The 26208-nt window shown below is 42.6% G+C and overlaps 2 protein-coding genes across 3 annotated transcripts in view; one reads left to right on the top strand and one right to left on the bottom strand.

Annotated features, from left to right (window-relative positions):
* Positions 1-12896, bottom strand: part of ARHGAP40 (Rho GTPase activating protein 40) — a 49754-nt gene extending 36858 nt beyond the window's left edge. Inside the window, exon 1 of one of the 2 annotated variants that reach the window (XM_075177587.1) lies at positions 12125-12896. The gene's annotated coding sequence lies outside the window, so the exon portion shown is untranslated. Of the gene's footprint in view, positions 1-2727; positions 2942-12124 lie in introns of those variants that run through there. The other variant, XM_075177586.1, reaches the window with a different exon arrangement.
* ACTR5 (actin related protein 5) lies at positions 12213-25345 on the top strand. Its single transcript, XM_075177588.1, has 9 exons — positions 12213-12593; positions 18754-18983; positions 19182-19351; positions 20000-20217; positions 23565-23726; positions 23804-23914; positions 24000-24139; positions 24268-24400; positions 24843-25345. The coding sequence occupies exons 1-9, from the start codon at positions 12240-12242 to the stop codon at positions 25098-25100; spliced, it is 1776 nt and encodes a 591-aa protein (XP_075033689.1). The 5' UTR covers positions 12213-12239; the 3' UTR covers positions 25101-25345.
* Positions 25346-26208: the final 863 nt, after the last annotated feature.

Raw genomic sequence — 26208 nt, 5'->3', positions numbered from 1 at the left:
TATGACTTGAGGGGCAGAAAGGGGGAGGGAAGTGGCGGACTAGCGCAACAATGTACAGTAACGGGGCCGAGGTCGTGCTGATGCAGATGCGGCCGATTCAATTGATTAGTACACTTGGTTTCACCCGTAACATTTGTACCAGCTCAAGGCAGGTGTACGTGCTGACTGATAGTGATGACTGACACGGCAAACTACACGTATGAGTGCTACTAGCTAGCCAAGAACATGTGTATGCAAGTAACAGACTACATAAATTGAATGCATAGTACACATTGAAAGCATCTTGATTTATGTACTGAATGTTAAATTAAAATTCATATTAATGATTATACTGTTAATAGTTGTATATTTATTTTACAATAGAATATTTTTTTGTATGTGTTCTCATCTGACCTATACTTCAGTCAGGGCCGAATTAACCCGAGGTCTAACAGGGCTAGAGCCTAGGGGCCTCGGGCATCTGGTGGGCCCGCCGGCAATCATCGGGTCAGGGGCATCCCCGCCCCCGACTCAGACTGTCATGTCATGGAAAATGACAGGCAGCCAACAGCAAATGTTATGCTGTTAGCTGCCTGCTGTCACTGTAGTGCTTCCGCGGTACGCAGTAACCTCCCTACTGAGGAGAGCTTGTGAGGGTGAGACTATGAGTCATAGTCTCACTTTCACGAGATCTCCTCAGTAAGCAGCTTAATGGAAGCACTACAGTGAGTGACAGAAGAACGGAAGGAGGTAAGCGCATACTTGCCAACTCTCCCGGAATGTCCGGGAGACTCCCGCATTTCGCGAGAGTCTCCCGGACTCCCGGGAGAGTATGGCAATCTCCCTGATCTGCCCAGAATTCGGTTCAAATGCCGCGATTCACCGGGAATCGCAGCGGGGCTAAAATGACGCAATTTCCAAAGCCCCGCCCCTTACACGCCCATCTCCACCATGCAGTTCCCGGATGAAAATTACTGAATGTCGGCAAGTATGGGTAAGCGCTCAGGGGGGGGAGGGGCTTGGGCAAGTACCGTTTAGGCAGAGCGTACTTACACCCAGCCTGAAGTCGAGAAACATCTTGAGATCCGCTTGGATTTGAGTAAGGTTTTTTAAAACACAACTTGCATTCAAGTTGCGTCCGAACATTAACTGATAATGAACGTCCTGAAACCTAGAACTGTTGGTAGTTCTTCAGGATCGAATTTGGGCACCTATCAGCTGCAAACAATGGAAGCAGCTCCATTATTGTGGGGTGAATCAATACTTATGAAAATGGAGCCTATAAATGTACTAGGAACTAGTGATATCACAGACGCACAGAGGAGCCAGTCATTTTGTGGACAGAGTTTATAAGAATAAAGCCTGTCTAATGATACCAAACATACATCATGGATACAAGCACAGCATGCTATGCATTAAGGCTTTTCCCACTTAAGCCTAGACTTCCAAGTAGGGTGGGGCCTGGCGAATTGCTTCATTATGCTCTCCCCCCATTTTACCACAAGATGGCTGGATTTCGGAGCAACCCAAAGTGACGCAAATTCCCCAAGAATCGCGTCATGGGGTTCCAAATTCTGCCCACTTCACTAGGAAGTGGGCAGGATGCGGGAGAATGCCCTACTGTTCCGGGAGTCTGGGTGACATACCCGGAATTAGGGAGGCTCCCGGACATTCCGGGAGAGTGGGAAGTACGAATAAGCCCCATCCCACTTTTGGTTAAAGCTCCTCCTATTTTGTGTAAACTCCGTCCCTTGCGACAGCCACGATTTGGAACTGCCCTGACAAAATCGGGATAGAGGGGAGGTATGTTCCCAGGAGCGATTGTGACAGGACACGCATTCATTTCCACCAATTGACATTTACATTGAAAGGGTTAAACTAAAGTGCATCTTTTTTATTGGTATAGTTCCCTTTCCTCTCAGATACTGAACAGTTTTTTTATACAAGGAATCTGCCTTCTATTCATACCAGTTTAACTACTGAGTGTTTCTACAGAGGGAGGAAATATTTGCCTTTATAATACAATAACTTTTCAACAGAAAAGCTCTCAAACTGGAACAGCTTAATTTTCTATAGCCAGAAATCTATACACAAGATAATAGTGCAGCAGAAAGGTACCATATACCTTTAAAAAATCCAAACCCACATAAACAGGATTCACCCATTATTAAAAAAAATAATGCAAAAGAAAAGAAAACCATGATGTTTTATCAATGTATGGACAGCTTTACCAGCATATGTTCATGATCATAAATATAATTATATATAGTAGAGACCTGTATTATAAATATAATTGTCTTTAAGTAGCAGGACTGCTGCAGGTTAACACAGTGACAAGAAATGAATTGTAGATCATGATTAGTTGTAAGAAGAAAATAATAATCAGGAACGTTTGAATCAGAGTTTTTTCCAGCATCATGGAATAGCCAACCAGGAAAATAATAGATCCGGGTTGGTGGGATCATTTAGGACTCTAAACCTAATGATTAAAAAAAAAGCAATAGTTGCCATTACTTCTGAAATAGGACAACAAATAGAGGATAAAGACAGCAGGAATTAAGGTAAATGAGCAAATGACAAACGGTTATAGAACCATTATAAAAAGAATACAGAACCCAAACCAGTTCACATGGAATGAAAAAAAGTGACTACAAACTCCAATCCAATGCAGCATAGATAATGAAAATTTCAGATGATCCAAACTGAATTTCCAGAAAACATCCTGGATTAGAAGCCATGGTACAGTACCTGCTCACGTACAGGATGTCACAGAGCTCGCCAGTCCTACAGTTCCTTCTCGCAGTCCCCACAGCCTGTTGCCTGTCTGTCCCACTGATTACAGCAGCTGGCTGTGAGGGGGAGGGCTGGAGCTGGACTCTCAGATCCTTTAAGCCTTCTCAGCTGCAGCTGTTCCCATGGACAATACCCATCCCATGACTGATCATTATTACCATGTAAATGTCTGTCCCCTAATCTATTTACATGCTATCACAGTGTCAGGAATGGGGATCATGTCTCATCCTGCCAAAATTGTACAATATACGGACTGATTGATTGGAAGTGAGTCAACATTCTTTGCAATTTTAGAGAATATATATATATATATATATATATATATATATATATATACACACACACACACACACACATACACATATATATATTTATTTTATTTTTTATTTATAAAGTATCTGATTAAAGTGATAACATTGTCATTTTAAGTTTGTCCTTAATCAAGTGGCAATGGAATGTGTTATTAGTTCTTACTTGTGTAACTACAAGCTGACCTTCCCCCACACAGACATATGCGTGTGTTAGCAGACTTCCCCTTTTCAATTTGGAATTATGAGAAATGCAGGCTGCAGGGTGACAGTAAAATCAATGCAATGTGTGTTTTCTGCATGTCTTCAGTTAAAGGGGAAGCACAATAATTCTTTGTGATCCTTTTCCCTATCACATGGTATTCTGCCCAGTAGCATCTTTCTCAAGCTGAAGAATGGGGTCTCGTATCCCAATACACAGGGCCTGATTTTAGAGTTGAACACAAGTGCATTTGTGTGGTGTAAAGATGCACCTTGGTGCACAAGCACCATCCCTATTTCAAGCTGCACATACCTTGCCTCTGGTCTGATCTTCAGTTAGTTCGCTGCAATACAACGTTTAATATCCTGTGTAATACAAACCCTGATCTCTCAGTCACTGTATAATGCCTGGTTCCATCTCTAACACAAAATAAAGGGTCCAACCCTCCCACTCACTTATAGGTTAAAAAAAAAAAAACCTGATCCCTGTGATAAAAAAAAACAATCTTATCTGCCACGCAAGTTGTTTTGTTTTTTTTTCAAAAGCATTTCCTTTTTGCTGAATGAACATGAGACCCATAGGTTATGGTGGCTGATGATCAAACATTTCTGTCTCTGTCTGTAATAATAATCACATTTTCCACCGTAAGCCTGCATGGAAAAAAACAGACTAAAAATAGTTTTTTTTACCCAAAACATTTTTTAAAATATCGAATATTTCTGTTCACCCTAAAAATAAAAATACAATGCATATATTGCTCAATGAATTCTGTCATACTTCCACTCAAGATCGTCACAACTGCATTGTGTCCTTTGGTATACTCATTTACCCCATAATGACTGAGTACTGACGTGACAAGACACATTTTAAATGACTGTTATCTGTTAAGGTGTCAGCGTTAATTTTATATTAATTTGCTCCTGACCGATCGGGATGCCTTATTTTTTTTTAAGGGTATAAAGATAAATTAGATTAAAAGTTCTTCGATTTATGTTGTATATTTTAATACCTAATATGTGTCATTGTATCTAGTGTATATTATAGGGGCCTATTTATTAAGCCATAAACCATATGGAAACAATTTTTTTTTACGCATGGTTTAAGCATTTTTATGTATCCCCTCTATCTAACAGAAGCCTAATGCAGGAGATATCATAGATATCTCCTGCATTAGGCTTAGTTTCACATTAAACCGCAGTCCTCATTATTTTCAATCGGGACTGCAATCCGGTGCTATTTAACAAGCTCCAAAAAGCCTAGGATTTCGAAGCTTTAGCACGTTGGCTAACGTCATCTGAAGATGGTGTTAGCTGTTCTACCCTATGGGGAGAGCATTGCTGTAGATGGATCTTAGTTTACTATCGACCTATATGACCTTAGGTCCCACAGGAGAGTCAGACTACCGCAGTTTAAAGGCAAGTCAAGTCATTGCCAGGACAGCCTCCTATTGGATGCAGTGTCATGAAACAATTTTTTTAAATAAATTAATCTGAAAAGTCATCTGTCATCATTGCGATGATAGATGATAATTAACAGAGCGAAACCCTGTTAATTAATAAATAGGCTTAATATAATCTAGGAATCAATTTGTTTTGTTTTAATACTGTTTCTTTTTTTAAAAAAAAAATATATATATTTCTTTTTTGCTTTAATTATATTTTATTATATGGCGCCTCCAGTTCAAGCTATAACAAACACCTAAGATAACTTCTAAAGTCTTTTTAGACACAGTTTATCTCTGTTGGGGGGCATAGTAAATCAGGTGATCACCGGCAAGGATACAGGATGTGGAATACCGCATCTTATATACATGGCACAGCATTAAATTGAACGCTTTGCAGACATGATGGTGTGATCCGCAACTGTTCCAAATGGTCTCTCTTGAGCACGCGCCACCATTCCTATGTGCTGTAAATAATGGCGTGGGCGTGTGGGTGTAAATGCCATATCTACTCACCGTAAAAAGTATCGGACCATCATGACGGCATCTACTTTGCAAAGGCTGAGAATTTAAGACTGGTCCAAATCAGTTTATTTTATCCATTTATCACTCTTCGAAACATCTGACTGGATGGCTCTTACACAAAATCTTCACTTCTTTCTACTTTCTGAGTAGACAGTAGAGGCAGAATGGGGGGGCAGCCATTCAATCAGCTCTACTTAATCTGTAAGTGGCAATTACATTTAAAGTGCCTGGGTAGTACATTAGTTGTTACACCATATGACTTTTAAAATCTCCCCTCCGGGAAATTTTAGAGGGGAGGTCAGGTGACAAGTGCAGCAGGGGGCCACAGGGAGGGCTGGCAGATTTTAGCCCAGGGGACAAAACTCAACTGAGCAGCCTATTGGGAACATTTTAAAGGAAAAAAAATGCAGGTGGCCCAATGACCCAGTTTAAGGTAGCCCACTATGGGACCGGCCTGGGGGCAGATGTCCCCCTGCCCAGCCTGCCCTTGGGGTGCGTAGCCCTGCCCCCTGCTATGAAACTCCAATATTCACACCACTGCGGTTTGATGACGAAATTTGCTAAGCCGCGTCTCCACCAAGACCCTGGAGGATGCCTACTGTTCCGGGAGGACTCCCTGAAATTCGGGAACCTCCCAGAAATTCCTTGAGAGTAGGCAAGTATGCGATAAAGCTTCCATGGGATGAGATACATGGGATTCAGCTACTCAGAATAGAAATCCACTAATAAGAGGCATTAGGGCCAGCATTCACCAGCATCACTGTGTTAAACTTGCAATGACTTTTTTAGCCCATGCACAATCAAATTCAGGGTATTCTGATGACAAATAAGAAAACTCTATTAGGTTGATATACAAAAGAAAGTTATTATCGCCGTCAGGAGCACACTTGGGGAAGGGGGTTCCTACTGACTTGAAATAATTACTCCTCATACTCTAAATTCAACACTTCTAGGAACCTTTCAATTAGTGTCTGCATTACATAAAAATAACACTGTCTGCATTCCTTCATAAATTTTGTGGGAATCTGCTTGTGTTTTAATGACATTTGACTTCAACAAAATGGCCACCATTATGTTTTGGCTCTAGTGTTTTTCAGTGTCTTTAGGAAGAAAGACATTTGCAAAAGTTACCTGTGCAGTGAAGCGCTGGGTGAGTAACAGAAACACTAATTGTAACTGGATTATATAATTATATTATTATTGTGTCAAGTCTTTTTGTTGTTGTAGTTGTTGTGAACCAATTTGAAACCCCCTCTAGAAATCCTATGATTGCCCCTAATTGCATAAAATGTGCATAAAACCTTACACAACCCAAATTGATTTATTTTGAGAAAGCGGTGCCAATCAGTTCACAGTGGGAATATGGAAAAGGGACAAAAAAAAGTGTTATTACAAAAATACTACTTCCTTCAAATGTTTACCAGAGTATATCTCAGAATTATGCAAAACACTAGCACGGAAAATGCGGGTACTTGGAAAGTATGCAAAACACCCACACATAAAGTTCAGCATTCCACATTGCCACAGTTGGGCTCTGCCTTCCAGGAATTCACATAAAAAAGACTGATAATTGGGTACAACTTATGCCAGCCTAGACCAAAACATTATGTTCTCATTAATAGGTGTGTATGGAACATTTTACGGCACATTAAATCGTTACATGTTTGAGCTACCCAGTATATTTCTCCTTCTTCAACTAATGTACATTAGATTACCACCTGCAGGTAGTGGTAACACCTGGGCAGGGCCGCCAAGAGAAACTTTGAGCCCTAGTACAACAACTTCTTGGGATCCCTTTCATAGCCTCTGAAGGGGGCATGGCTACACCAGGTTGGTGACTCCTCCCACTACACAGGCAGGCCAGAGCCCCGGTACTTTGTACCTGCTTGAAACCCCAGCCCCTTCTCAGCGCCCCTGCACCTAGGTCACTGAGCCAATCATAGTGAAGCAAGGGCTTCCCTACAGGGTTGGCTCATGCATTAGTTAAGCAAATAATATGTCAACAGGGTCATATATAAAGATTCTGGAGTGCCAAGGATGTTCATGGCTACAAGTGGAGACCTCAGTGATGTGAAAGAGGGGTGATTGGGTACATTTGGCCAGAGCTTTAGTGACCAAGATGCTCAAGTTTGCATGCTTTCACGAACAACAATGTCAGAGATGTCAGCATTAAACTTTGAGAGAAAAAACATAATTAGCAAAGGGCTACAGTGGTTGGAAGAGCATACATCAGGATTGTGACACCTATACATTAATTGGAAGTACAAGGCACGCAACTGCAGATCAACGGACTGCAAAGTTCAACCTCTTGCACAGCATCCAAATAGTAAAAAACACTCAGACGAGAACTCCTCAGAGCAGGATTTCATAGTTTAAGTGCTCAAACTGCTCATAACACCTCTCAACGCAAGCTTGCAATTTCAGTAGTGCAAAAGTACAGGCATTAGACTACAGAGCAGTGATGTTGATGAATTGACCCTCACCATGTTCTTGACAAAGAGAGCCCTACAGCCTTTAGTGGGTGCTGGTGTCATTTTCCTGGCATGTTTTAGTTGCAGGTATTCCCCTAGAAGGCAAAAGCTCATCACTACATAATGGTACTGAGTGATCATCTCCCCCTTCATGTTTCAGCATTTCCTTCCTGATGGAAGCGTGTTCTCCATGATGACATAGCTACCAACTAAAGAGCATGTGTGGTCACCCAGTGGTTTGAAGAGCATGACCCATATGTTATCCATGTGTCATGTTCTTCTCAGTCACTGGATCTGATCCCAAACGGGCATTTATGGAATATTCTGGAACAACACCTAAAGTGTTTTCCACCACCAGCAACCACTGACCATCTTGCAGCAGAATGGTGTTGCATCCCTCTAGCATCCCACATTGGTAGACTAAATGTCACAGCGTATACAGACAGTGGTGGCCCAATCCCCAACTAAATGACATCATATTGGTGTTTACAGTTTTGTATCCACTATTTTTTTCTCCACTATGAACTTAGGTTCATCTACCAATGCCCAAATCATAAGGCACAGAAGCAGCAATGGTGTCACAAACAGACACTGCACTCTGAACCATTTATACATCTGCACAATAGTGTACACAGAACTTTTCAAGCAGACACTGTACAATGAAACTTAGAAACTGGCTAGCGATGAATTGACAATTGTAATGGCAAATTAGCTTAATCACTTACTGCGTTGGTCATGTTCTATGTTATAATTATATAATTCAAACAACGTGGGTCAGATTTGGTCTAAACACACTTTTTTGGGGAGGTTTGCAGTACAAGAAGGACAAATTCAGCATTTTCCTGTCCACTTTTTGGTTTGTTACTGGGCTTTGTAGAGTTATTTTTCAGGCTTTATAACTAATACTAGTGAGAAGATTTTAGATGGCTCACTCTGTGCTTATTCTGCAAATATCCATATGAAGCAGAATTGTGACAAAGGGGCCCTTTGTTTGGCAAGACATACAGTACATCACACAGTGGTGTGTAACCATCAAATACAGGAAGAAACAAATGTCAGAAATATATTAGAAAAATAGAACTAGTACAACTAAGAAAAAGGAGAATCTAGGAAAATTGCAAAATTAGAGGCAGGAAACCGTCATGTGTTCTGGAGAGGAGATGGACAACTGATACTTCTGAGTGTTACATTCTGTACTTCCATGATGGATTTTCACTTATGAGAAGTATATCAATTTAAAGGAATTTTGTTTACATTTTTTTTAAATTAAATCCCCACAAGTAGCAGTAACGCATGGAAACCATGCCTAGGACCCACTGGCATTAATTATATGCATTGTAATGCCAGTAGAATGCATGATAATAGGGGTAGCGCTAGTAATCATTGTTTCCAGTGACCCCGTACCCACTACTGTTGCTACTAGCATGTTCTTCAATCCAACTGCATATACTTCAAGTAAACGTACTGTGAAAGCTTAGCATGAACTCTAAGTGAGCTGCACATGCTAGTGATAACACTAGTGTGTTCATAGTCTGAATAAAAACTAAATTCTGACGAAACACTCTCTCAAATTATCCTTTCACCTCTCAGCTCCCATGACCCTCCAAGCTTCTCAAGAGTATTGTATACATCGCCTCACACAACCTATTAGACCCTCTTCATTCAGGCTTTTGTTCCCAACACTCCACAGAGATTGTGCTGACAAAGGTTGTTAATGATTTGATCACTACTAAATCTAAAGGCCATTGCTCGCATCTAATTCTCCAGGATCTCTCTGCTGCATTTGACACTGTTGATCTCCATCTTCTCATACAAACGCTACAAACCCTAGGTCTTCAGGACCCTGTCCTATCCTTGTTATCATTATACCTATCTAATCGCTCTTTCAGTGTTCATTTCTCTGGATCCACCTCTTCATTTATCAGTTGGAGTACCACAAGGCTCAGTCCTAGGACCTCTGCTATTCTCTATCTACATCACTACTCTTGGTAAACAAATAAGCTCCATTAGATTTCAGTATCATCTCTATGCAGATGATACCCAAATATATCTATTTTCTCTGAATATCCCACCATCTGTGTTAACCCGCGTTACTGACTGACTTTCCGCTATCTCTTCTTGGATGTCCTCTCTCGAGTTGGAGAGCTAATAATATTCTCAATCACCAACACAAGTTACATATCTGAAATTGCAATTTCTGCTCACATGACAATAAATTCTACCCCACAAACTCAATGCCTTGGTGTGATCTTTAACTCAAAATGATCGTTTGTTCCCCATATCCCCTCTACATCTAAATCCTGTTACATACATCTAAAAAAAGAAAAATCCAAAATAAGATCTCACACAAGATAATGCAAAAACTTTTATTTATATACTCATCATTTCCTGTATGGACTATAGAAATACCATCTTTACTGGTCTTCCCCAAATCAAACTTTCACCGCTGCAATTTATGTTGCATGCTACAGCTAGATTCATTTTTCTTGCAAATCATTCTCCACAGCTGAGCTGGTGTCTGTCAGTCTCTACATTTGTTGCCTGTTAATTACTGAATCCAATATAAAATACATCTACTAAAATACAAGTCCATGAACAAAACTACACCAACATACATCCCTTCAGTTGTCTCAAAGTATCTCTCAACTTGACACCTCCGTTCTGCAGAAGACCTGCATCTTTAATCCACACTCACACTATCCGGTCACATTCCTACTTACAGGTCTTTTTATGGTCTGCTCACACTTTGTGGAGTACCCTTCCTCGCACAATAAGACTATTCTCTAGTCTTTAAACTTTCAAGTGGGGCAGCACAGTGGCTTAGTGGTTAGCAGTCTCCTCACAGCAACAGTCATGAGTTCAATTCCCGACCATGGGCCTTATCTGTGTGGAGTTTGTATGTTCTCCCCGTGTTTGCGTGGGTTTCCTCTGGGCACTCCAGTTTCCTCCCACAATCCAAAAACAGACTAGTAGGCTAATTGATTTCTATCAAATTGACCCTAATCTGTCTGTGTGTGTGTGTTAGGGAATTTAGACTGTAAGCTCTATTTGGGGAGGGACTGATGTGAGTGTGTTCTTTGTGCAGCGCTGCGTAATTAGTGGCGCTATATAAATAAATGATGATGATGAAGTGTTCTCTGAAAACCTACCTGTTCAGGCTAGCTTATAAAATCCCTCAACCACCCTCTTAACCTCCCTAGAGTACCCTATTACCACCATTTACAGTTCACACAAAGCAACAACTCACTGACCAACATTGCTGTGTGACTGGATCATATGGCCAACTATGCACATTTTACCTTTGCAATATGTAGCACCTCATGTATCCCATTGTCTTATAGATTGTAAGCTTGCGAAAAGAGTGCTCTTACCTGTCTGTCTGTATTACCCAGTATTGTTTTATTACTGTGTTTGTTACCAATTGTAATGTGCTACGGTATATGCTGGCACTAATTAAATGGTGATGACCATGAAAATGTAAAATGAAGCACAGTAAACTAATTTGATAATGCATTTAAAACTGCTCACAATGACATCTATTAAAGCTAATCATATGTATATGTCCCCTCCCTTAATACACCATACTGCAAATGTGACAGGTTCAGTGGCGCACGCATGGGGGGCGGGGAGGTTCCTGAGTCTACAGAAACTTCCCCCCTGCGCTAACTAAGTGGCCGCCATAGCGGCACTATCCTATACAGCAGCCGCGGCGCTGTCAAAGAAGCGTCCACGGCGGATGCTTCTTTGACAGCACCGCGGCTGCTGTATAGGACAGCGCTGCCGATACGGAGCTGCTACGTGCTCGTGTGGTTTTTTTTTGGGGGGGGGGGGGGAAACCCCCTGACAATCCTGCGTGCGCCCCTGCAGTTGACAGCTTCTATATGGCATATATAACAGCAAATATATTCATATTAATAAAAAAATAATAATAATATGAATATCAGCACAACAAGGCAACCCCAAAGTTTGCAACATTTGAAACTAATTTCCAGGTACATTGTTACAATATTTAGAAAACAAAAGCATGGTTGCAATGGTTTACAGCACATTGGTGGGTGTAGCACAATCATTAGATTGTGTGAAACAATAAATGCAGGTATAAAATACTGTCTACCCAGCATGTCCTAACTAAACACTACACAATATAATCTCTAATACTACACTTAATAAAGACATTGGACATTACATTTGCTCATCAACATGACCTGACTATAACAAAACAGTTCTATACTATGTACAGACCTCCCATGACCTGACCTATGTACATGACAACAATACATTTATATTACTCTATGCACATACATCATCATATATTACAATTCTAATACTAACAGACGGTGAGAACTGCATCCAACAAACATAGAATATGTACATCATGGTACTGATATTACACCATTGTTATCACCTTTGCGCAGTAACTCTGCAGAATCACCGAAGCGTCGGTTGCTAGGAACTTTTCTATCTCGGAATCTTGTTGTTGGACTTGGCGGAGCAGTTTCTCCACGGACAGCACATCCAAAATGGCTGCGCCCAGGCCAGTCGTCAATGTATACAGATTTCGGGATGCCCGGGCTGTCCCGGACCCCGTGTACGAACCTGTGGCGGGGGGACCGGCCGTGCTGGTTTTGGATAACGGCTCCTTCCAGTTACGAGCGGGATGGGCGGGAGTGGGACCCAACCTGCAGCTCCGCTCAGTGGTGGCCAGAAGCCGCGGAGGGCCTCGTAGCCTGAGCCGTGTGGGTAATGACATCCCGAGCTTGGAGCCGCTGCGCTGGCTGCTCCGGACACCGTTCGACAGGAACCTGCCGGTGAATCTGGAGCTACAGGAGCTGTTGTGTGATCACGTGTTTCAAAGACTGGGAGTGACGTCAGAGGTAACTAAACAGCAATATCTGCACTGTATGAACGTGAAGCCGGAGCTATAGTTATATTTACAGTGCATAGAGTGGTATGGCACATTATGTGCATGTATAACTGGCTACTTTTGACGTCAATGGGCAAATCTTAACTATTCAACTAGTTGTTGCTCAGGTTGAATGTCAGGGTTTTTAATAGGCACCGATGGTGTGGTTGGACTATGCCAATCTTACCTCATACTTGCCAACTCTCCCTGAATGTCAGGGAGACTCCCTGAAATAGGGGTGATCTCCCTCACTCCCTGAACAGTCTGGCGTTCTCCCTGATGCTTAGTCAGTACAAGACGTAGTTGGCTTCGCCATCTGTGGCATGATGACACTGTTCAGAAATTGTGTCCTATATCCATGTATTGATGCATATGGAGGTGGCCATTTTCATGGAGACCAAGATTTAATGAAAGACTGACAGGTAAGACAACATGACTTCAGTAATGGAGACAGACATGTAAATTGTTATTCAGTGCATTCTAAAAAATGACAGCTAGAATCTGATTGGTTGCTATAGGCAACATCTCCACTTTTTCAAACCCGCAGTTTAGTAAATCTAACCCTAGGTCTCAGTGCAAAATCTGAGCCTAGTATACCCAATGCACTAGTGCAGCATGTTCAATAGGTTTTGGAGTTGTGAATTCCTGCAGGAGTACCATGCAGTGATGTTACATTTCCAAAGCCTCCTATAACCGCTAAACAAGCTTAGTTGTACTTCTACACTCACAAAGAGAAGGAAAGGACCAACCAGCCCTGATACTGCTCAAGGATTGCAGTGGGATTACTTGAGACTCTGGGCCACATTATGTCTGCTACTACTGCTGCTAAATCATTGTGCTTGTCAATGTTCTGTATGTTAAGCCATACTTGCCGACTTTCTCCCATTGCTTTCCGGGAGATTCAGTGGAGGAGGTGGGCGTGCGGGGGGCGGGGCTCCAAAATCGCGTCATTTTGGACCCGCCCCCCGTGACGCAATGACGCAAACGCGTCATTTTACAGTCAGGGGCGGGGCCAAATGCCGCGATTCCCGGAGAATCGCGGTATTGTGGCCCTATTTCTGTAAATGCGGGATTTTGCCATACTCCTCCGGGAGTCCGGGAGACTCCCCCAAAATGCGGGAGTCTCCCGGACATTCCGGGAGAGTTGGCAAGTATGTGTTAAGCTGGGTACACACAACATGGTTTTTGTCCAATAATCGGCTCAACCAGCTGACATACACTCATTTGAAAGTCGGGTCAGTTTTGTGTAGTGACACGATGGTCGAAAGTCTGCCCAAAGGGACGATCGTCGCCTCATTTGGTTGGTCGTACCTTTCAATATTTACGCTCCTTTCCGTTGTGTAGTGTGTATAAATTTCTGACCGATCCACGACAATTCCTCGACCTGGGGGGCCTGTGTATGTAAGTTTGTGATGGCTGTACCAGTCCCACGTGGTGCGGTATCCGCACATCACTGACTTGTGTTTTGTATAGATGTATATTGCACTTGTCTGGTTGCAGTCCATTACACATGTGTAAAGCACGTATGTTATTACCCTTTGCATCTATTTTGGGAACCCATTCATATTTACTCTTTATAAACTTATTCCTTTATAAACTATTAAACTTATAGGGGGGTATTTAATTGTTCCTCCGGGCGCCACCGGAACGAGCGCGTTAAAACTATTACCGTTTATACGGTAATATTGCGCGTACCTTTCATACGGTAATTTACTCGCTCAATTTCAGCTCGCTGCTCAGGGAGCTGCGAGCTGAAATTGAGCGAGTAATTACCGTATAAACGGTAATAGTTTTAACGCGCTCGTTCCGGCGGCGCCCGGAGGAACAATTGAATAAAACCTATAAAGTCATATTAACCTTTATTAACTAATATTTGTAAAATGCACAGAATAAACCACACAGTGTTCATGCAACAGTTTTATTGCAGGAAAAAGTACAAACATTTTTATTACAGAATATGATAAGTGAAAAAAATAGTATTACACATTAAAGGTGCTAGTGGTTTGTGGCAGAACAGTTCCAAACAGCATACACATTTCAACAAAATTTTTCTCAAGGTTTTTAAAAAAAAATTCTTGATGTCGCCTGCGTTTATATTCCCTTTGATTTCTTTACCTATGAAACAAGGAAATAAAAAATGTTTACCATTAAACTTCTATATGTGTAATTTATATCCAACACCAGAAATACTCTCATTTGCTCACCTTGCACACTGCTCGAGATCAGTTTATGTTGTGGTCCCTCTGGCACAATCGCAATAATAACGGGCTTAACATCCATATATTTTGGAAAACAGGCGCCATTTTGGTTATTATAAGGGCACAGGTATCTGCCCAAAGCATTTAGTTATCTACACATGTTCACTGAAATACCTTTGTGTATAACGTCTTGCATATCTTGGTATTCAACATCATTTTTTTCTTGTTTGACAACAGTTGTTACATTAGTGGTATCTAAACAGGCCTTCTCACCGTTAATTCTTCGTTCTGACTAAAAAAAATCTATGTTACAAATCAGGCATTTGTATTGCTTCGTGTGAAACTACAATGAAATACATAAAGTCCTTCAAACAGGTACACTACATGTGCTACTCACTTTTTTTTAATGTCGTAGTCGTACTGGTCCAGTACTTTTACCATCATCTCCATCTCTCTTGGGCTCATTGGCTTTGCTCTTTGCTCTTCTTGAGCATCTCCATCTCCCACCTTAACTTTTTCAACATTTTTTGGCTCTTCCAGCACCATCTCTGACTCTGTCTCCATCTCCTTAGCTGCAACCCCCACTGACACCTTCTCTTCACCCGCAACCCCCACTGACACCTTCTTTTCACGCTCCTCAGCGCCAGACAGGCTCCTCTGTCATTTTATACACTCAGACAGGGGCGTTTGTTTCTGCTGTGGACCAATCAGCGATGATGCCCGCAGAGAATGGAGCATTGTGGGTGATGCCTATTCGTGTATAATAACCTAGTGTATGGAGATTTTGGGCTATAACTTTAACCCGTACAGGACCATTACATACAAAGGGATTTTATTATTATGGAATAATTAGTGCATTGCACTTTAAGTTAAATGTTTCTTCTAAATTTTATGTATGGTAGTTAAACTTCTATTTTATAGGAATGAATGAAGAGACAGTGTTGTCTTCTCTTTTTAGGCAGTTTTGGGTGTTAACTATAGTGAAAGCTCTGCCCCTTTATGCTAATGTCTTTGGTATATTGTTACATGTTCTGCAAATGTTGCTTCAGTGTGTACGAAATTAAAATCTTTGCTCACGACAACATGGCTGTAAAAAGTCACTACCGGACGGCCGCTCTTCACTTTATCGTCTGAAACAAGGCTAGTGTGTATGCAGTCCATGGACCGAGCAATCGGACCATCGATCGGGTGTAAAATCGATCGGCATAAAAAGTTGGTGGAAAATTCTGTAGTGTATACCCAGCTTTAGTGTGGGAATCGCTTTTGAGGTCACATGGTTGGGTGCGGTTAAAAGATTATTCTTTGCTTAAGCATCAATACTTTAATCCATATAAAGCAAATACACAGCTTAATGCATGTACTCCAAGTTTGTTTTGTTACGACAAACTTCATTTCTTGTAAGCCTAATTGGGCAGCCTCAACTCCTCACGTCATTAGGGATATAGCTTTCTTGTTGCAGTGGTTTCATATCTGTAACAAAAGTCTTTTTAGGACAAGGATTAATTTTATAAGAATTGCCTCAAGGCAGTTTATAGAGGATCTTGAAAAATGACTGTGCTTTTATTGCTTTTTCTAGACTAAGGCTAGGTACACACTAAAGAATGTTCCGACCCACGTGTTATCTAAGACGATTTTACTAACGACCGAAGGTCCGATCGATCGGGCAATTCATGTGTACACACTAACACGACTTACCTTCAGATCTGTGCTCTTCATCTGGTCGTTTAGAGAATGACAGCACTATAATAGTCACTCATTCATTGCTGTCACACTGATTAAAACCGCCTTGTTATAGCTATCTTTCTGTCCTTAGGAACTTTGTTAGCTTCTGTGACTCAAACAAAATTTTCAGTCTTAGAACGAACAAACTATTCCATCCACAGCACTCTCTACATTCAGTCACCAGGACATGTTCATTGCCGGCATCGGCTGGAAAGACCATGACTCTGTAAACTCCATGGAGATCGTGATTGTGAGTGCATACACACTACATGATCGGAAGGTGATTGGAACGAGATTATTAAACCGTACGACCAACCAAATTAAACGACAATTGGCACTTTGGAACGATTGTCGTTCATCGTGTGATTATACACACTAACGCGATATGTGGTCGAGCTGTCGTTTATCGGGTGATTGGCCTGATAAACGGCTGAAAAAAACCTTCAGTCTAAGGCCGGGTACACACTACAGAAGTTTTCTCCCCATGTGTTATTTATAACGATTGATGTAAAAAAAAAAAGTCTCAATCAGCATGCTGATTCATGTGTACACACTATACATGTTTTACAAAATTTACCTTCAGTTCTGTCCTCTTCATCTGTCATAGCCATTGGCTGAAAAGATTGTGGCTCTGCAAAACTCTATGGAGATCCTGATAGTGAGTGCGTACACACTGCAGAATTGGAACTACATCGTTCCATTTTTTAACAAGCTTTTTAGTCCAGTTTAAAAATCAAATGAAACGATACAATGTGCTTTAGAATGATAGTTGCTCATCGTTGCAGTGTACACACTAATGCGATATCGGGCTGAGCAGTCGTTTATCGGGTGATTGGCCCGATAATCGCCTGAAAACCCTGTAGTGTGTACCCAGCCTAACTTCTTCTTTTTTACCTTCTAGACTAAGTGTTTAGATTCCTTTCTACAAGTTGATGGTCGGTAACTAAAATAAGTAGGTAGGCTGAAACCTGGTGGCCATGATTGTGGAGGATTTTATGAAACAGTGAAGTTAGGTAATTTTACTTTGCAAAATTATTGATGGTCACTTATGGAGCCATATTGGCCAAGCGTATTGTGAATCTAAAGAATGAGGATCAGTTTTACATATCATGTAACATGTGATTTTGGCTAAGAGGAGCTCTCTCTGGGTTGAAGAGAGTTTAGGGAGATTAGATTCCCGTACGCAAGTAATTCAGAGTGCTGGGGTCCAAGGGTGCAGCCTTGTAAATATTACAGTAATAGGTTTTGAATTTGGATATTCTTTTCTCTGATTTAAGACTAAGAACACCCAATGTGTCTCTTGATTGCTAATATATATTTTCCCAGTTTTATCTCAAGGGTCAGGGACAAGCAAGGAAGATGGAGAGTGGATAGGCACGATCTATAAGGCAGAGGACCCTGCCCACTTACATTCTAAAAGGAAGGGGTAATGAGAGACAATAGGAGCAAATTGGACAATAGCCTTAGTGGGGTCCACTATGATGTGGAGTCCAGGTTTTTGATGCCTAATAACAAATACATATTTTGCAAACAAATCAGATGGTAGAAAAATGGGCGTAAGCAGTGGTCGCAATGGGATGGTATACGGTGGTATGCCATCCCGCCACTTCTCCCATTGCTTTAATGATTAAAACTATCAAATTCCATTTACTTACATTCCCATTACATGTTACATACCACCAATTCTAAATGTCCACTTTGACCACTAGGCATATGTGTATGTAATGCATGCCTGCTACTGGTGCAGACCTGCACCTATCTTGCAATAGTTGCATCGTTGTACATGCACGGTGGCTTAGTGGTTAGCACTTCTGCCTCACAGCATTTGAGTCATGAGTTCGATTCCTGAACATGGACTTATCAGTGTGGAGTTTGTATGTTCTCCCCGTGTTTGCATGGGTTCCTTCCCATAGTCTCCAAAACCATACTAATCGGTTAATTGGCTGCTATTAATATTGACCCTAGTCTGTGTGTGTGTATGTTAGGGAATTTAGACTGTAAGCTCAATTGGAGCAGGGACTGATGTGAGTGAGTTCTCTGTACAGCGCTGCGGCATTAGTGGCTGCTTATAAATAGCTGATGATGATGACAGCGAAGTACAAATACATGGCTCTGTGTTTGTTTTCCCAAGAACATGTCTATTCTGAGTATAGAAACACAGTGTGAATTTGAGACCAGCATGCTTACTAACGAGTATATTTTCCTGCGCAGGGCTGTGTTGATTACCCACTGGTGTTTACTGAAGCACCCTGCACCCCACTTCACGTCAGGCAGATGGTATCTGAACTCCTGTTTGAGTGCTACCAGGTGCCAAAACTGTCATTCGGAATCGATGGGCTGTACAGCTTCTATCACAACAAAAAAGATGAGTTTCCCACCAGTGGGCTTGTTGTGTCATCTGGCTACCACTGCACCCATATACTTCCCGTTCTGAATGGAAGGTGAGTTCAGAGTCCTTATCATAGTTACAAATAGCTGACCATTTAGTTGTAGTTAGCAGGATTTTCTCACGTGAGAGCACAGTAATCTAATTGCCATTAATAAATAATGCCCCCACCCAGATGGAGTCATGTGCCATGATTAAACAGAAAGGAGGAGTTCAGTGTGTAAGTGACTTACTGAGACTGCCTTTTCTGTAGGCTGGACGGCAAGAACTGCAAACGCATGAATCTCGGAGGTTTCCAGGCTGTGACATATCTCCATCGCCTGCTGCAACTGAAGTATCCCGGACATCTCTCCGCTATTACGCTGAGCCGCATGGAGGAGATCTTGCATGAGCACTGCTATGTACCAGATGATTATATGGAAGGTAACAACCTTAATACACTATATGGGGCATATTCAATTAGCTTTCGGATTCACGGTAACGCACCGGAACAGCCGCGAAACGTAATACACGTTACCGCAATAACGTAGATTTTCGTTCGCAGCCTATAGGGTTGCGAACGAAAATCTGCGTTAATGCGGTACCGTAATACCCGCAAGAACGCGCACTTTTCGCGGTAACGCGCGTTACCGCGAATCCAAAAGCTAATTGAATATGCCCCTATGAGTCAGACTTTCTTCCTTGGTGACAATGGACGGACATCATCAGTTAGCATTAGACACGTGCAGGTTAAGGGCTGAATTAACAGCACATTCATTTCGGTCGGCATGGAAACAACTCTCTCTGTCATTATCCTGATTTATGTCCTTTACCATTGATTACTCCTCCTAGATAAGACTAGATTTGTCGTCAAGTGAGGCAAATTCAGACAACCTTGACTCAATTGTAGTCTCTTTAATTGTCTGCTGTTGTTATATAACCAGCACTGACATCTCAGCATATACCTGCTTGCTGAACACTGTTTCCTCTTCTGTACTGTACAAGGCTGTACCATAAGTTGTGATTATAATTTACTAGTGGAGGTGACATCAATCTCCATAAACATTTGTTCTCATCGTGTATCTGTCCCAGAGCTCCAGAAGTGGCGTTGCCCAGATTACTATGAGCAGAATGTGCACAAGATGCAGTTGCCTTTTTCCTCCAAGCTCCTGGGCACGGCTGTGCCATCAGAGGAGAAGCAGGAGCGCAGGCAGCAGCAGCTGAGACGGCTGCAGGAACTGAATGCACGACGCAGGGAAGAAAAGCTTCAACAGGACCAGGAACGACTGGAGAGACTGCTCTATGTGCAGGTAACCCAGGGCTGGTTTAAGCATTGTTACCCTGCCCTATGGGAAGATTTCATACATTCATTGTGCAAATAGAATAACTGCATAAGTGTCCTTCTTTGGCCATTTGGAATTTTGGAAAGTATGCATGTCGTACCCTCGCCCCTAACCAGTATCTTGTACTATTATTTTGCTGTCCTGTCCGACTGCAGTTATTGGTGACATACTCAACTTTACTGCTTCAGATTCATGGAGTCTGTTGCATTTTTAAATGTAACTCCACACAGAATGATTTAAAATAAAAATAAAATAATAAGTATACAGTTAGAGTAACCTTTAGGCTGGTTACTGATTGGCGTTGCACTTCCAAGCTGCATTTGAAAACGGATTTAAGTACACTCTGCATTTTCATACGATATGCGGATCACATGTGGTGTGTCTGTGGTTGATATGCTCTGGATGCATTCATATGCGTTTGTTGATGCATCCAGAATATGAACGGCACAGAGCTTTTCCCATTCCCTAAAATGGCCCATTCATTGCAATTCGGTTTCAACCAGGTAAAACCCTATTGATGGGGTCTCTGAATTTAGTAGGGGAAGCTTCGCCAGTGAATAAATGTAACAATCAAGCAGTAAAGCCATAGTACCAGTTCTTCGTCCAGGCTCGGCACTAAACAACCAGGGATAGTTCCCACTATTAACAGTAAATCCTGTAGTTTGTATTTCCATTGTCATAGCATAACTAGCTCTGACTGGCTACTATGGGGCTGGATTCTCTGAGGGTGGGGAAGTGGTATAAATAAACAATAGCATTCCCTCTCAAAGACTACGAGTTTCACCATAATGTTAAGGTCCATTTGTGTCTATGGCCCATTCATTTCAATGGGGTTTCTACATGTAGCGCACAACCGCATTGAAATGAAATGGTCATATAAATGAATGGGGGAAAAATACAGCACAACGCTGGCTAAACCTCTTGTGATTAACCGTAGAGGGTATGTACACAATATGAATAATATATACAACAAAACCTTTTAGCGCTGGTTATGTAGATAGTTTTTGGCCGCTGTTGTGGGGGACCTGCCCTCCCCAAACTAATAACAATAAAGAAAAGAAATGTGCAACAGCGCACAACAGTTATCTTTGCATAACAAATTATACAAACAAAATGTGAGCTCACGTGTCACTAGTACACAGCAGTATATTGACCAACCGGGATGATATTGACAAGAAGAAATATAAATGAATTGCTGGAATCGGTATTACACAAGCTGTTCATTACAATAGATAATATTTTAGTGATGTCATTGTTTACGAGTTTCAAATGTTCCTTGGGGATATCTCTTAATGTTGAGACCTTGTATCACAATGATAAAAGCATAAATTTATATTGTTCAGGAACTGATTACTGATTATGCATTAAAAATCCAAGTCAGATGCAGCGATAACAGTGGGTAATAACCCTTGTATTGTGAGCTGGACGTTTGTTTATATGTATCACTCAGGTTGAAAACATACTAGTTAGATCTCTCCCATCGTCCTCTCTTCCCTAAATTATAATATAACTGGGAAGACAGCCAAGACTACTGATAGTGTTTGTTCCTTGCTGCAACTATTGTTGTTTATTGAAAACAATTTACCCTTAGTGCTTCAGAGAAGCTTATAAATCCAAGAAGAATCTGTTGGCGTTGGCTATTTATTACACCTCTACAGACATAACGATTATTGGTATTTACACACTATGAATCATTTGGCAAAGTTTTACCAGCATAAGGGTTATATAATGGCAAAATACTGGGAGACTCTGATATAGACTATATTATTGAGCAAAAATATTCAACAGTGAACAGTTATTAAAAGGTAATTCCACCCAAAGGGGACCAGTCAGTTTCGGGTACAATTGAATAGGTTAAAAATGAATGCCAAATATTGTAATAGAAGGCGGCTGATGGCTTGAAGGATAAAATGGAGGATCCATTACTATAGGTAATTTAAAGACAATCCCTCTGACATTTTATTTATTTTTCAATTAGTAAAACATAAATGCAAAATATTACATATTTGTGTTCCTGTGATCCATCCAACGTGCCCCTGACGCAAGTGGAGACTTAATCCTGTTGGCAGACATTGGTGGATATTGTTAGGTGCAGAGCGCGAGGAGTCCGGGGGCAGAGAGAGAGAGCGAGGAGTCCGGGGGCAGAGAGAGAGTGCGAGGAGTCCGGGGGCAGAGAGAGAGAGCGAGGAGTCCGGGGGCAGAGAGAGAGTGCGAGGAGTCCGGGGGCAGTGGGAGAGAGAGAGCGAGGAGTCCGGGGGCAGAGAGAGAGAGCGAGGAGTCCGGGGGCAGAGGGAGAGAGCGAGCGAGGAGTCCGGGGGCAGAGGGAGAGAGCGAGCGAGGAGTCCGGGGGCGGAGGGAGAGAGCGAGCGAGGAGTCCGGGGGCGGAGGGAGAGAGCGAGCGAGGAGTCCGGGGGCGGAGGGAGAGAGCGAGCGAGGAGTCCGGGGGCGGAGGGAGAGAGCGAGCGAGGAGTCCGGGGGCGGAGGGAGAGAGCGAGCGAGGAGTCCGGGGGCGGAGGGAGAGAGCGAGCGAGGAGTCCGGGGGCGGAGGGAGAGAGCGAGCGAGGAGTCCGGGGGCGGAGGGAGAGAGCGAGCGAGGAGTCCGGGGGCGGAGGGAGAGAGCGAGCGAGGAGTCCGGGGGCGGAGGGAGAGAGCGAGCGAGGAGTCCGGGGGCAGTGGGAGAGAGAGAGCGAGGAGTCCGGGGGCAGTGGGAGAGAGAGAGCGAGGAGTCCGGGGCAGAGGGAGAGAGAGAGCGAGGAGTCCGGGGCAGAGGGAGAGAGAGAGCGAGGAGTCCGGGGGCGGAGGGAGAGAGCGAGCGAGGAGTCCGGGGGCGGAGGGAGAGAGCGAGCGAGGAGTCCGGGGGCGGAGGGAGAGAGCGAGCGAGGAGTCCGGGGGCGGAGGGAGAGAGCGAGCGAGGAGTCCGGGGGCGGTGGGAGAGAGAGAGCGAGGAGTCCGGGGGCAGAGGGAGAGAGCGAGCGAGGAGTCCGGGGGCAGAGGGAGAGAGCGAGCGAGGAGTCCGGGGGCAGTGGGAGAGAGAGAGCGAGGAGTCCGGGGCAGAGGGAGAGAGAGAGCGAGGAGTCCGGGGCAGAGGGAGAGAGGAGGCAGGGGCAATCGGTATTTGCATATTTAACTTCTTTAGTTCCAGCCAAAACTGAATTTTTGGTATTGTCTGTAGTTACGTTTAAATGCCTACAGTAATCAATTCTCCATGTTTTAACCTTCTGTAACCTTTAAGCAATTACTGTGCAATGGGTTCCCTTCTATAGCAGAGTGTGAGCATCTCAATGTGCCCCTTACTTTGTACTCTTTCACAATAGGAACTTCTGGAGGATGGACAAGTGGAACAATTTCACAAATCCCTGGTGGAACTGAATATGGACTCTGCAGAGGAACTGCAGTCTTACATTCACAAGCTAAATGTGGCCATTGAGCAGGGACGACATCGAGTACTGGGAGATACATTAGACAGCAAACCGCAGGTGGGCAGCTTTCACATACACTACATATTGCTGCTCTATGTATAGCTTGCAATTATTGTAATTGTTTTCATCTTCAGACACCAGAAACAATGGGAGGGGAACAAGAAGATATGGAAGGAATTTCAGAACTGGAACCTCTTTATACTGAGGAGCAGATGGAACTTGAGAAAACAACACCAAATGTTCAGGTAGCAAGTGCTGGGGTACAAAGGGAATCTACAAATGTGTGTATATTTCTTAAACATTTGACTCAACCTTCTTATTCACTGCCAGGCCATGTTTAACATCGCAGAGTACCATCAGATGTACCTGGGCACAGAGAGGATCCGTGTGCCTGAGGTCTTGTTTCAGCCGTCACTAATTGGAGAAGACCAGGCCGGCCTGGCTGAGACTATGCAATATATATTGGACCGGTAAGTGTGTGCTTCCGCATAGAGGTGCCTGACAATTATTAATTTATTTATCAGAAGTTGCTGACCTAATCGCCTTTGTGCATGTTGCCTGTTCCCTGCATGTACATTGTCATTGTTTTCTTCCTCAGATATCCACAGGAAGTGCAGCAGGAACTAGTGCAGAACGTCTTTTTGACAGGGGGCAATGTGATGTACCCGGGAATGCAGGCTCGCATGGAGAAGGAACTGCTGCAGATGAGGCCGTTTGCTTCCACTTTTCATGTATGCTCAATCCTCATTTCTTTACATCCCCTGAGTCTGTTAGTCCTTAATGGCTACTATGTCTTTTATGTCTGATGATATTTAAGTGGCCTGACTGTGTATTCCTATTTCTATTCATTACTCACTTTGCCATTAAGTTCTTGGAGTAAATGTACCAAGCTGCCAGTTTCCGGTGGGTTTAAAAAGTGGAGATGTTGCCTGTAGCAACCAATCACATTCTAGTTATTTATTTAGTACATTCTGCAAAATGATAGCTAAAATCTGATTGGTTGCTATAGGCAACATCTCCACTTTTCAAACCCGCCGGAAACTCGCCGCTTGGTATATTTACCCCCTTGAGGAGAGGTTGTAAACCCTGTACTGTTAGTGTTTTTAAGCATTACAACTTTAAGGGTGTTTTTTTGTTTGCAGTAAATCATCTTTGTCATGTTTGCTTCCACAGGTTTACCGGGCCTCTCACCCTGTCCTTGACTCTTGGAATGGTGCCTCTGATTGGGCCCTTCAGAATTTGGAGGCTGACGAGGGCTGGATAAGCCGTAAGGATTATGAGGAGATGGGAGGAGAGTACCTGAAAGAGCATGTTGCATCCAATCGCTACACTGCCATCCGCCTGCCCAAACCTGCTCCACGTAGTGCGGCAGCACCCAATAGTCAGGAGACAGAAAATGTTCCACAGACTACTTCTGGTGTTACTCCATAATAGGGCAACAATGCTGTGTGTTATCCAGAGATTTGGGTTTAGATGAGCTGGACATTGCATTACAAAGACTCCAAAACCAAATCTGCCAGTGCTCCACCTTTCAGAGAGAAGAGGGGCTGGATGGAACCCGTGAGCCAGACCCTGGATCCGCTTAGGATAACTTTCAGAAAGGCCAGTTTCTGGTGTTTCCAGTTCCGAGCAATTTTTTATGTGTATTTATTTTTATAATAAAAACCAGAAATCAATCTAATTTTGCTGATATTTCATGAAATCACATATATATATATATATATATATATATATATATATATATATATATATATATATATATAGTAAGTGTGGTCTTGAATAATTCTAATTTGTACAGAAACCTTAATTTTCTATCCAAATCCTCACTGCCTAAAATGTCTGAATAATATTTTGTTCTCAAGTATGTAACGGTGTAAAATGTCTTGTTTTCTATGTGAATTAGTATAAGTGTAATACATTTATATTTACATATTTTTGTACAAAAAACTTTATAATCTTATACTTATGCTATAGAGAGTGGCATGGCAACTGCACCAGAGCTTTGGGGACTCCACTCTGACCCCAACATGCCATACCTACTAAAAGTTTATTGGTTCTGTCCCTCTATTTGCCATCTACAAAGCGCCAGCATCGTCTGATTAGCAGTTATAGGAGTCTTTCTAAATCTGGAGCATTGTGCTGTGACTTCACGGTCCTGTGCTTCCGTGTGGAAGTTTTGAATATCTCCTAAGCCAGGGCTCAAGAAATGTATACCAGAATTAGGAGCCAGCACAATGACGTATGTGCCTGTGACATGACTCTCGGAGCTGGCCAGGCAGAGGCTGCAAGGAGGACCATTTATTTTTTTTATCTCTTTATTTTTAAGCCACAATAACATAATACAACAAATATCAACACAGTGGCATTTAAGGCAGTACATAGCAAAAATAGTACAGATGCTGCATGGCAATTTTAGACCACAGTTAGAGTATGTACCAATAATATCAGGCACCTGAAGGTAAGTGGGTTAGTGAAGGTGGGTGGAAGCCTGGAGTTGGAGCCTCTGATGGACTGAAAGGCATTGTGGGTATTTGTACAT

This window comes from Mixophyes fleayi, chromosome 6, assembly GCF_038048845.1.
Source record: "Mixophyes fleayi isolate aMixFle1 chromosome 6, aMixFle1.hap1, whole genome shotgun sequence".
Classification (NCBI taxonomy): Eukaryota; Metazoa; Chordata; class Amphibia; order Anura; family Limnodynastidae; genus Mixophyes; species Mixophyes fleayi.
The sequence above is the reverse complement of the archived record's forward strand: the minus strand, read 5'-3'. Positions and strand labels throughout refer to the sequence as shown.